We start from the raw sequence: 12,992 nt of genomic DNA on the forward strand, positions 1-12,992 counted from the left end.
TCCGAGCCAGTACCAATAAATGCACAATACACGCCTAGATTACGTTATAATAGTGCATGTGCATATGTACGGTACGCACACAAACCTGAAGCTGTCTCTTCTGGATCTCCAAATCTATAGATATCTGAAAAGTGACACGAAAAAAAGGACACCGCTGACCCGCTGACCCGACCAAAAAAAATCCAAAGCCCCTGGACCTGAATTGTACCATCTGATAGTGTACAATGTTACCTGGGAACCGACACCGAACCAATCCGGGGTTATCGTTCAACGTGTCCACCAGACCCAAGTAAAAAAAACGTGTATGCCAAGACTATAAAACATGGTCAAGGTATTCCTAAATGACGAGCGGTGAGAGGGAAGGAATAAAGAAAAAAAAAAAAGAATTACGTACATATGTACATTCAAGAGGTAATCCAAACTTACGCTATTAACTACCAGGTATATGTATTACATAGCCAGCATTAATGTGGCTATGAGGAAATCGAACCAAGCTCGAAAAGGATTACTCACACATAACGCAAGATAACGCAGGACCGGCAGTAGATGATGCATAACATAGTGAAAAGTAAGAATCGGTGGTATGAATCTCCTTAGTTATGCCAATATCCTACAGGTCATATCTCATAAGAGCAGGGGGGGAAGAAACGACATGGTTGGTGACAGCACCCATCGGAACGGTGTTGAGAAAAAACGATCGTCGCCTCTTTTTTTTTTTTCGTTCCTCTTCTCCCGCAAAACACCGCAACGCAACCTACTCTTTCGATCTCATACGTCGACACCGCGCCTGGCCTGGATCAGGGCGCCATATGGTAGGTCGCTTTGACGCTGACCCGCATATAGATCTATGCTATGTTAGTAGTATTTCGCCGGATCGTGTACATATTGACCGTCGATTATCTGCGGGCTTGCGTCAGACTGACCAGATCTAGCCGCGAATTCGGTACCTGGATAGAAAATCTCTTTGCCTCCTTGTGCTTTTCGTCTTCATCCCAACGTCATAATCAGCAGAGTTTGGCGGCGAGGGAAGTTTTTAGGCGGAATACATATATGTAAAGGGGGAGAACAAACGATACTATTTTCTCCTTGTTACCCTATGTATACTGATTCGTCTTCGTCACAAGGCTGTCGTTAGACCCGGATATCGTGACGTAGTAACGCTACATTCGTAAATACATTCGCTCTGCGATGGAGGGTCGTTGGCCTGCTAGTCCCGAAGACCAGGTTATGTGTCACAAAGAGCAAAGAAGAATCCGGAGTTTCCTTTGGGCTGGGTCTATTTGTTGACGGTTCCTATCGGCTCTGGACTTGCCCTTTACTGAATAGGGGCTTTTCTAGAACATGTAAGAAGTCAGTTCAGGGTTTCAAGTAGATTTGGACACCAACGTTAGGTACATATCCGCCAGATTCGGGTGGTCCCAAAGGAAACCCCCTGTTTTCCTTTCACAGTTCGAGGTGACAGACAAGCGCTAGTGCTGTCCATGCTCTCCTTCGCTCGCACTAATATTCGCCATCCTAGTCCCGTACTTAATCTAGATCATCATATGCATGGGATAGGTATGGATTACTTACTTACTCCATCCATCCATATTTCATTCGTACCTTATCCCCGATCTCCCTTCTTACATTTCTGACCCCCACGCTACCTGTAAGCACCAACCCATTTAGAAGATCAACGCTGTTAGACACACAGGAAACTGCACGTCTTTCAACAACCGGTAGTCTACTTAGCTCGTCTACCTAGTTGTAGGATCCGCCAAGGCCTGTCAAGAAGAAACTTAGCCCCAGCATATGCAACATACCCAGTCCCGTGGCTAACTGAGAGTCCGTGGCCTCGTTTGAGGGTTGCATACAGCTGCATAGGCCGATCTTAGGGCATGTAATGTACCATTTCCCCGGGGATTATTTGCAGAAGAATGTAGATTGGGCCCCTTGTCAGTCGCCGTCCTTCAATGCCACATCTCGTTATTCTTAATAATCGAAACTATCGCCTTTCTCGCAAAGTCATGCCCTACGAGAAAAAGAAATACCATCAAGCTCGGCAGATCGTGTATAAGATTTTACCTTCACAATCACCATTAAGAAGTATATAGATATTTACACATACATACGGACTCATCATGCTTGCAATGTTAAAACGTAGCCTATTCTCTCATGAACTTTCGAGTAGTTGTATTGGAACAATACTACGACGGCTGAGTATTCCCTTTGTGTCATTTATCTTACTTGTTTCTGAACGCCCTGTAGGGTTGTAAATTATCTACTAACCTCCGAAATCCCTTACCACAAGACTTCATAATGCAATTACCTGTGGTATTATAATCAATCAATCTATATTTCGAAGCCTTAAGTGCTAGTGTCTTAAAACAGCGGTATTAATAGCCTTGTTTGGCAAAGTAGCATCACAAACAATATACCTGTGGCACATATAAGCCCCTCCCTACAGGTCTACCTAAATGAGTTCCAAACCATCGGGTCTCGCCATGATAATCATCATCATAGTGCCTAAATAGAATATAGTGGCCTAAAGTTCTCCCGGGATTAGTTGATTATTCTTGTCATACGAGTTTCTTAGGATATTATAGTAATTACGTAGTGATACAATGTCATGGCTACGATAAAGGCAATCAATACCCCTATATCTTAATCCTCCCTTACAATGCCTAGGTAAATGAAGAAATAGTAATAATATTGTTTCAAAGAGGTATACCTCCTTAGAGTGAACAATTTTAAAGTACTGAAGTAGTAAGTTTTGTATAATATTCTATTGTATGCAGCCGAACGACCCGTACGCTAATATTATTTTAGGGATCAAATTATGTACAGAATGCTTTGAGGTTGGGCTCATCTAAGCTTATCTACATAGACTCACGTTCCCTCGGTCACTTTTATTCAGCCTAGAGTTATGGCGGAGGTGATCTTCTTGCGCACAGGGAAATGCACTCTTAATGTCGTTCTAATTAAGAGCACGGTTAAAACTAGGTCGACGATAAGGCCATCAACCCCGGACGCCGCCCTCGGGTTCACCCGTGCCTCACAAGCCCCCTCAAGTCAGGGACTTGTCGGCGAACTCCTCCTCGCTTTGCAAGGAAATCGACCCAACGGGACATCTCAACAGACGAGCCAGATACCAGAGTAGGAAAGAGGGATATATTTACTCCACTAGTAATATGGCAGACTCCGTCTCATCATATGATGGGTTCATTTATATCTATCTATGTATCTAAGGCCTCTCCTGTTGGGATCTAGCTCTCGTACGAGTTAGGCTTGGCAAGGGGTCATGCTTTAGAGACTTGAGGCCCATGCGTATATTATAGATGGGAAAAAGCACTGAGATAATGTATCTCCGGCCGAGTTAAGCGCGGTGAAAGACACGTTGACGAATGCCTCTCTACCATAAGATCTAACCACGATAGTAATCTCTGCTTAAACCTCCGTAAAACCCCTTGTGCGACTCGGAGCTAAACTTGGTCTTTGATGGCACATGATATCGTACGACGCACTCACCACGTACATATCCAGGGTGGGATAGGAACGGGGCTAACGCATCGACCAACGTATCAGTTTCGTTATGAGGTATACTACATACCTCATACAGACTTTGAATACATTCGACATACAAAGTTTTAATCTACATTTTTACAGACTTATACTCAACCTCCTTAGACCCTATCCCCTAGAGGGATAAGCGTCAAAAGACATCTCTTCCCACGAGGTTGTGAGGAGATTAACTGATCGGACATCTCCATATCCTCGGCAGTCATAGACGGGTCAGGTACGGTAGTATACCGCGAGTAAACATCTCTGAGCAGGGTTTTCATCTCCGCGAGCGCTAAGCTATTTATTGCTGTTAGTAACTTTGAACAAAATTTCCTTTTAAAAATCAGGGTCGGTTGTGGCTTACTGCTTTCCGATGCAGCCTCTACCACCACTGGCAAAAGCGAAGAATAGTCGTTTTCTCTCTAACCCTCCTGCCTCCTGTAACCAGCGATCCGGATTGAATGTGTCTGGCTGCGGAAATACAGTTTCGTCGATGCGGTGAGTAGAGTACGCCTGACAACTCACTATTGTTCCCCCGGGGATAAGATAGCCATCGATGGTACGGCCGCCAGAAGGGACGTATCGCGGGAGGGACATAGGAATTGCCGGGAAGCAACGAAGTCCCTCCATGACGACAGCATCGAGGTAGGGTAGTTTATCGAATGCCACTTCGGGATTGGCACAGAACTCTTCCTGGAGACGCCGCTGGACATAGAATGATCCAGATTGTGAAATTTCCCACATCAGGAAACATAAAGCATCGCCAGTGGTATCTATTCCCGCAGCCATGTGATCGAGACACTCGGCTGCCATATCAATGTGTTCCATCTCATAATTCTTGTCCTGCATACGACTCAGCAGAGTAAACTGTGCAGGACTAGTCTTCGCGCTCGCGGACATGACCAAATCATCTGCTAGAGGTGTCTGGCGCGGCTTGGCAAATAAAGATAGAACGTTGCCGATTATCTTGTGTAGGCCAGGGTTATAGTACTCGACTAGACGATCTGGTTTCTACATATTAGCATAGCCAGAGGTGTTCATGGACTTAGGATGAGACTGACTCTGAAGGCTATCATCAAAAGTCACCTGTTTCATAATTTCCTCATCTTTTGGGTTCTGGAGCGAATCCGATCCGTAGGGATGAAAAAGATGATGCGTCGCGCAATCAAACGCATAGTCATGTAGACCTAGTTTTAACTCATTAGTGAGCCCCCTGAGAGTTAACGAAGATCGACATACATATCTAAATTCTAATTAGCATGTCATTTATTAGCATCTACCCAGATTCACTTACAAATATATCGATACTTCCACCAGCAAACCTTGAGCACCTCTCAACGAATCGGGTTGATCGTTCTCTGATCCCGTGGAGCGACTCCGATTTTAGGATATTGGTATTGGCGTATCGGTCTGCAAGGACTCTTTTCCTCCTAGCGTGCTGAACATCTATTAGGATTTGATTTTCATACATAGATCGGGTGGTTGATGAGGGGACTAACATCCTCCCTTTTCAGGGTACTAAACATAGTCCTGGGCGATCTTTTGTAAGCTTATATATCTATTAAGTAACCTATCTAACCTAGCAGTCCTCAACTAGTTTTTCACTTGACGCTGTGTCTTACCTTCGACCATATATCGTGAAGAGATTATAGAACTCTGTCTTATCATAGCCGCTTCCGCCCGAACCGTAAATCTCCTTCACGCCTTCGAGGGACGCAAATGATACTTCATTCGGGGCTATCCGGACAACGGGACCATATTTCTGATGAAGGCTATGGACATATCTCGTGCGATGGGCATGCAGTTCATGGTACTTGAGAATCCATGAGCTGAATAATGAAATCCTTGGACCGGGAATGGTTCGTAGGGGAGAAGCGATACATTTCCAGACATATAAGACGCTCAATATAAAGGATGCGACTGCTAGGAGCAAGGGGTTAAGGAGTAGCATTTTTGAACGGTACCCAGGACTATCCCCTTAACAATACGAGTGAAGATAGTACATATGAAATATAAGTTCCAAATGGATATAGGCTGGGTACAAGCAAATAGAAAATATAGCCCGCCATACGTTCTTCAATAGATTAAAAAAGAGGTTTAATAGTTCGAGCTGATTATCCTTTATCAAGTAGATACATAATAAGGTTACCTCATGGACTTAGCTCGGGCTACTTATCTCTGGTGGGGTTGACATGATGATTAAGAGAGGGGAGAGAGGAGAGGGGCATTGGTGAGGAGAGGAGAAGCCTAGTTGCGAGGAGCGGAGCAATAAAGTAAGATAATGCCCAAGTCAAAGCTCCCCATTGCCCTTTGTATCCGTACCGCCGGTACTCTGCCCACCTCCGCTTCCGCTTCCGAATATACTACCAAGCCAAGACAAGCCGGGAATCGCCATCTTCGCTGACGGAGGGTAGGGTTTTCCGTCGACCGTGACTTGCGGCTGACAAGTGCACCATTGCTTCTCCGGGATCCCCGCAAGAGCCGACGGGATATGCGAACCGCATCCCCGCCAGGATTTTCCTGCTATGATAACGTTAATAAGTCGAACTTAACAACACTAACTTCGCAGGTAAAACTGGGATTCGAGTATATTGAGAAATAACTAACAGCAGGTTGGACACGTTGCGCCGAAACACATTTTAATAGACTAGCTGTGAGTAGTAAAATACTGACTATGTTGAATTTCTATGCTTGCTTTGGAATTGAAAATGATCGGATTTGGGAAATGATTAGAAGAGGGGAAGGTCAGGTATTTAGACTTCGTAGTGGCATCTTTAGTACGTCCTACCGGTGTTCACTTGAGGTATTCGGCGATGACAATCTAAGGGATGTATCCGAATTCTGTGAAATCGCCGACCTCGACTGACGCCCGCAATCCGCTAAAAAGGGTCAAATTTGATTCGGATTCATAAAGTCATCCGACAGCTTAGTTTTCCTTCTCATTTCTCAATGTCGAGAAGTACCTAAATTATGATGACAATGAGCTACCCGAACTCTTGTTACCATAAATCTCAATTATTTAATATTTTGCAGAAATTTAACAACCGTGTTGACGAGCCATTCTTCTGACTCTGGCTCCTCTACCCTATGGCCGGCGCCCGGGATCGTACCCGAGAGTTCACTTGCGATGCCTGGCCGGCAGAGTGTCCTCCAGTGCTGAACAAGCGCATCTTTATCGATGGAACTTGGCACATATTCATCGTTCCCCGAGTGAAGTATAAGGATCGGCTTATCTACTCGCTTCCAGTAAGGCCCAACTATATCATCTGAGAGCCCGGGATCGAAGTAGTTATCTTCGCCGCTATTAAGTAGTCAGGTTATAGGAGTCATAAAGAGATAGAGAGTTGAACGTTGAGTAATAAATTACGTACTCAGCTGCCCCAAGCGCGTACCACCGCGATGCAGATATCGGCGTATCATGGAAGGAAGAAGAGAGATTTTCAGGCAGCATACGCTCATGGCCGCTGCCAGAAGTGATGAGCTGTTTAGCAATCTTGAGACTTTCCTCTAGTTTAGATTCACCCATCTCCGAGGCTATCGCGCCGCGATCCGATACTGGTGCCTGAAGAATGTACCCTTCAACTGGCGCAGCATTATGGGATGGCGATGTATACTCCATTAAATCTTGACTTCCAGTAGAATGGCCTAATAAGATTATGTGTTTCTTCCCTATGCTCCGTAGATACTTAACGAGAGCCGATATATCAGCTACATCGTTAGCAAGACGACCAAATCCAAAGCCTGAGAAAGAGCTTGACAGCCTGAATTCAAAAACAGAGTAGCCTAGGTTAGGTTCTGATTCTAGACGTTTAGCTATTGCTCGGGGATATGGCACTGTGTGAGGTCCATCACCAAGCCCACCGACGAACACTAGAGCATTTCTTGCGTTTGTGAGGCCGACTTCATAAGCACAAGCGTGAGCTGTTGGAGATTCGAAAGGATGCACTGTCGTAGTGAAGGTTCCTAACGGCGCCATATTCTTTTTCAATTGATCAGATTTAAAGAGCTTGCAATTTCAGAATTTTAAAACTTGAGGTTGGGATGAACATTTATTAATTCATTGATGCGTGGAATTCTCCAGTGTTGAAGTTTAGGTACCTAAGATACCTGCGGGGATATGTATAAATGCATAATGCATAATATAAAACCGGATAGGAGGATAACTCTAGGAGGTACGAATAGGTACTTTCTACGCCAATCAATCAATCCTCTACCATTATTTCAAGCAAGGAAATCTCAATCAATTTCTATAGTACAACATTAAACTCATCGCATCATTTTATAGCGATCACTAAACTTATGACTAAAATGATGAATATGTCTTAAGATGGCTAATAACTCTTCCGCCACTAGGAATGAATTTTTCAAAGAGGTTTGATGATCCCTTATCGAATGCGCCGTTAGTAATAAGAGAAGAGTGCGTTCGTTACTAATCTTAAGACAGCTTAAACCACGATGCGTCTCCATCAACAATTTAACCGTCCGCGCATCCGATAAGAGAGCGAGTGCTAAGGATCTACTAGATGTAGTTGAAGATCTCTCTACCGTCCTAGACCGGCAGATTTCTGTCGATGAGACTGTTTTGGATGAGAAGCTTGCTGATTATATCTTTTTCCCACTCTCCAACATTTTACGAAATCAACAACAATATCCTATCCGATTGACAGAGCTAACTATTAAATGCCTGCGAATATTAATTCATTATGGATGGAAATCTAAGGTTCCCAATGAACTTTCTCAGCAGCTCTTCATATTTCTTACCTTCATCATCGGTGGTGTTCCCGGCCAGGAGAAGAAAAATGAGATACCAGAGGAGACAGAATTAGAAGCACTGAGGGCGTTGACCGAGTTAATCAAAGCTACTGGTTCCTCATTAGCTGGGGCGGCCGCACTGGTCGATACAGATGCGATACCTACCTTGGGCCATGCTATCACCATCATACTAGACAGTATTACGGATGGCAAAACGTCCGATATTAGACTTGAGGGGCTGGGAGCACTGGATGCGCTTCTAGTCGCGATCAGGGATCAAACTGCCTTAGCTACTTTTCTACCTGGAATAGTATCATCTCTCAGCAGATTACTTACACCTCCCGTGGCATATAAACACCAAAGAAGAGTCTTAATTGGCGGTATCAATGCCATGAAGGATGTACTTACTAGGGTTCTAGGAGATATAAAAATCATGGGGATAATGAAGAAGCAAGCGAGAAACGGAAGTGAAAACACTAGCGAGGGCAAGGTTTTATCGCCATCGTGGTTGAAGGCAACTACTTCTAAGGTGAAGCTTGCTCTTGCAAGCGTGCTAAAGTTACGGAATGCCGATTCCGATGACATACGGGTTGCCCTAGAGAGCCTGTGCATCAGCCTTCTAGACGAATGTCATGAATCTCTTGTGGAATGTGTATCTATACTTGTTGAGAGTGCTATGATATTAGCAAATGAAGAAAAAGAGAAATCGGTATTCGAGACAAGTCTAGCTGATCTAGCTAGGATCTACCCGGAACTCGGAGACACGATCAAGACTACAGTATACAACTGGGTTACAAGTCTTCCTCGGATAGTACAATCCAGCGATGACAAGGTAAAACAACAAGCGATCAGAAATCTCATCAAAGGCCAGTATTTTATCAAAACACTCCAGATTGATTCATCCATTCTAGACGACTCGTTAGCTGCCTCGTTGAGGGATAGTACCACTGCACTTGTCCTTGCATCGAAATCAAGCGGGATGTCGGAGCTTCCTTCGAATGCTATTGAGTTGGACATGGATGTGGTTAGACGGGATGGACCTAATACCTTTCCACCTATCCTGATATCACAAGAAACCGAGAAGTCTACGCGAATAGCGCTCCTTGACTTGCTATCGAAAGTCGGGTCTATCTCTCAGCAAGGTAAATTAGCTGACGATTTATTGACCTACGTCCGAGATTCTACGGGGCCCAGTCAGGTTGTGTCGTATTGGTTAGCCTTTGAGTTGGTCAAGTCGAATTTATCTCAGTCCTCAGATTTAGATGACTTCCTTGATTTGAGTTCAGCAACTGGTACAACAGACGAAAGCGAACCAATTTTCCAAGAGCTCTACTCTTTCTCCGTTGCAGTCATAGATTCCCAAGCCGAGGCAGAAGAGGTTGACTGGCGACTACAAGCTCTCGCCTTAGAAGTTACGACTTTTGCCGCTTCGAGGATGAAAGAAAGCTTCCGTCCAGAGCTTATTGATGTATTGTACCCTATCACGACATTTCTAGGTTCCGGGGTACCTAAATTACGGGACCATGCGATCATCAGTCTTAACAGCATTGCAACGATGTGCGGATACTCTAATGTCACCGACCTAATCATCGAGAATGTTGACTACATGGTTAACTCGGTATCCTTACGTTTGAACACATTTGATATATCCCCTACGTCAACTCAGGTCTTACGAATGATGATAAGGCTTACCGGTCCAAAATTGATACCGTATCTCGACGACGTGATCGCATCGATCTTCGCGGCTCTCGACAACTACCACGGATACCCTTTATTTGTAGAGAGCTTGTTCAGCGTCCTTACAGAAGTGGTACAGCAAGGGTCACACTCGGACCATTTACTTTTAGATGCAGTGAAATCATCAGCGAAAGACCACAAGAAAAACTTACAAGCCATGGTCACGACCGAAGACATCTACAACATTCTCTCTAGCCGGATAGAAAGGCAAGAAAAGCGGCGGCTCGAAGAAATTCACCGCGAAAATATCGAGTCTCATCCAGAACGACCCTGGAAAGAGATAAATACAAGCGTACCCGAGAATGATGAAGGTGATGAAGAGCCTGGTACCGAAGTCGAGAAGCCGCCACCCCCTAAAACACCCACCTTCAAGATTCTCACTCGTATCACCGACCTAACGCAACATTACCTAACATCTCCGTCGCCAACGTTGCGAAAATCGCTCCTGGAACTTCTGGCTACCGTTTGCCCGGCGCTCTCACCTGATGAGGACGCATTTTTACCTCTCGTTAATTCGGTCTGGCCTGTTCTAGTTGAGAGGTTATACGATTCTGAGTCATTCGTTACAATTTCGGCCTGCAAAACTCTGGCTACGCTTTGCCGGAGTGCCGGTGACTTCCTTAACACGAGGATCAAGACGGAATGGTGGGATACGCTCGGTGGGTGGTGTAGGAAAGTTAAGGTAGACGCGACCCAATCGAGCGGTAAATCGAAAGTGAAAACTAGAGCGAATCGTGGTGATCAGCAAGATCGTAATATCCTGGTACCAATCCGTTCCCGCAACGGTGTCGAGGGCAAAGAGTCAAGCACAGCAGTCGGATCTGTGTCAAGCACGGGCCTAGGCAGATTTACTCAAGCCGCACAGGCCTGGGAGGCAGTGCAGGAGCTTCTCGTCGCCATCGTGTCATTTGTTCAGATTGATGACGACGTATTCGATCAGATCCTCCTATTGCTAGCGGACACGCTATCTACGAATCTTAAGGCTAAGGCTGCGCTGGAGGCCGTAGACCCCGACGCAGTGTGGCTCATGATGTATGAGCGAGGGATGGTTGAGCCAATGGAAAAACCCATCTTGCCTGGGGTAGATTTTGTTGATCTATGGGGTACGTAGAAGCAATGGAAATAGGCGAAGGAACTATTGCTAAGCTGACTGTGGCGCCGGTGTACACATGCATAGGCACATACGTAGGTGTCGAGATTTAGGAAATTGACTCGATTTTAAATACCCAATTGCATCTTCTATCTTACAAACTATTACAAGCCTAATGTAGGTACTATTCGACATCACAGTAGGACACGTCACCTGACACGGGAAAAAATCACATAAAACTGTCTATCTTATATCCAACCCTATTCGATGAATTACGATTGGGCTAGCCATAAAACAGACGCCACCGAACAGCAATCCAATGCTGGTTCTATCCTGCCAAGTGTAAATTTCTTTTTGAATCACCGCCTTGTCTACATCTGTATTCTCAAAACTCTAGATATCTACCTCTTGCTGCCGCGTGAAGTGTACTTTAGTCATCTCCGTCTCTTCTCATAGAAGTAATTTAACACTCAAGTACCTGATAGGCCTCCCCCATGTACATGTACCTATCAGGTCATGGGTTCAAAGCTATAGAAGTATTCGGGATCAAGTCATGAGTTTCAATCACGCTATGTCTTTTGAATTCAATGTTGATACATTAAATACTTGGGTATCACACAAAGCGCTGATAGCATATACGTGTGTAAGGTAGGTAGGTACCTAGGTACATAATCCCTGTTATAAAGAAAAGGAGAAGAAGTGCAAATTAACAGGTAACTAACAAATCTTCAAAAATATTTAAACGTTTAAAATCGCTTCAAGCTAAATGGAGACTTAGATCTCTATTAGATATTGACACTCCTGGATTTATTTGGCGATTCAAGTCTTTGCATAGGTAGGTAGGTACTTAGATAGCTTCATCTGTTGGTAATCGACAGGTATGATTAGGTCGTGTTCACCCGCGGCGCTGGGTCTTCTCGACCATTTCTATTAGGTAACACATCCACCAACAAACCGTTGTCGGTTCGTTTCAGAAGAGCCGCAAAGTGACATCATATTACTTACCTGTCGTATATCATCTTCATCATTAGGTACTCACTGGGTAGGTATAACGTGTCCTTCTTCATATGTCATAAGAATCTGGGTCAGGTAGGTAAGCTTAGGTACCTGGTATCTATACTCGCGAGGTGAATTGTGTAAGAACACTAGCAAACAATCTTGAGAGGAATCTGCAAGGGAAACTAAGTACCCCCCTAAGGCAAACATCATTAAAGATAACGAGTCTTCTTGGATATCTCTATACTTGTAAGTCTATGCTTACCTGACTTACCTCTATAAAGTCGAAAATCCAACACATGATAAGAAATGAAACAAAAGGTATAAACTTGCTTAGTTATAAGTACCTAAGTTAATACCTAACTAGTATAAATTAATTTAGGTTGTGTCTTGTTGCACAGCTTCGACGTAGCTCGATTGGGGGGGCATTGGCCATAGTACATACAAACATCCATGTAAGCCCGGGTTTCCAACGTACCACGGCCAGGGTATGTAGGGTAACCTAGTAGGGGAAACCTGATATCGTGTAATTGGCTATTGATAAGTAAGTATGTAGAAACGATCTTCTTCATCATATTGTTCTTATCAGCTTGAAATTCTAGAATTTCGCAACGAAAGTCCCAAATCCTCGATACCGTACTTTAATCTGATAGGTGTATTTTCTTTCTTCCTCTGCGAGCAACTCCACAGCTATCTTATACGGTACCTACCTAGGTAATATAGTAACGAGCAAAGTTGATGTTTCCCTCCTAGCAAACCCCGTCTATTAACGAGAGTAAATATACAAGGTATCTTAGGTACCTAACGTAGCCAGCCGAAAGATAGGTACCTTACCTAGATACACTATCTATTCTTAATGCTACTATAGGTTAATGCC

At 44.3% G+C, this 12,992-nt stretch overlaps 4 protein-coding genes across 7 annotated transcripts; 1 reads left to right on the forward strand and 3 right to left on the reverse strand.

Annotated features, from left to right (window-relative positions):
- Positions 1–3,662: 3,662 nt before the first annotated feature.
- On the reverse strand, positions 3,663–5,491 carry GL218_01155 (uncharacterized protein; the record flags this gene model as incomplete). Of its 4 annotated transcripts, none has more annotated exons than XM_033577608.1 (6): positions 3,663–3,837; positions 3,905–4,544; positions 4,602–4,727; positions 4,855–4,978; positions 5,040–5,058; positions 5,163–5,491. In XM_033577608.1, 6 exons carry the CDS (start codon positions 5,489–5,491, stop codon positions 3,663–3,665), a joined length of 1,413 nt encoding a protein of 470 aa, XP_033438739.1. The 4 variants fall into 4 exon arrangements, with proteins under 4 accessions (XP_033438739.1, XP_033438737.1, XP_033438736.1 ...); XM_033577606.1 differs by having other exon boundaries at positions 4,602–4,753; positions 4,821–4,978; XM_033577609.1 differs by lacking the exon at positions 3,663–3,837 and having other exon boundaries at positions 3,901–4,544; positions 4,602–4,656; positions 4,835–4,978.
- Positions 5,492–5,830: 339 nt separating this feature from the next.
- Positions 5,831–6,178, reverse strand: GL218_01156 (uncharacterized protein; the record flags this gene model as incomplete). The annotated part of the gene is made up of 2 exons (XM_033577610.1): positions 5,831–6,063; positions 6,148–6,178. 2 exons carry the CDS (start codon positions 6,176–6,178, stop codon positions 5,831–5,833), a joined length of 264 nt encoding a protein of 87 aa, XP_033438742.1.
- Positions 6,179–6,555: 377 nt separating this feature from the next.
- GL218_01157 (UPF0613 protein PB24D3.06c) lies at positions 6,556–7,516 on the reverse strand (the record flags this gene model as incomplete). The annotated part of the gene is made up of 2 exons (XM_033577611.1): positions 6,556–6,841; positions 6,912–7,516. The coding sequence occupies 2 exons, from the start codon at positions 7,514–7,516 to the stop codon at positions 6,556–6,558; spliced, it is 891 nt and encodes a 296-aa protein (XP_033438741.1).
- A 351-nt stretch (positions 7,517–7,867) lies between these two features.
- GL218_01158 (TEL2-interacting protein 1) lies at positions 7,868–11,140 on the forward strand (the record flags this gene model as incomplete). Its single annotated transcript, XM_033577612.1, has 2 exons — positions 7,868–7,912; positions 7,985–11,140. 2 exons carry the CDS (start codon positions 7,868–7,870, stop codon positions 11,138–11,140), a joined length of 3,201 nt encoding a protein of 1,066 aa, XP_033438735.1.
- Positions 11,141–12,992: the final 1,852 nt, after the last annotated feature.

Source organism: Daldinia childiae (genome assembly GCF_008694065.1).
Source record: "Daldinia childiae strain JS-1345 chromosome Unknown Scaffold2, whole genome shotgun sequence".
Taxonomy (NCBI): domain Eukaryota; kingdom Fungi; phylum Ascomycota; class Sordariomycetes; order Xylariales; family Hypoxylaceae; genus Daldinia; species Daldinia childiae.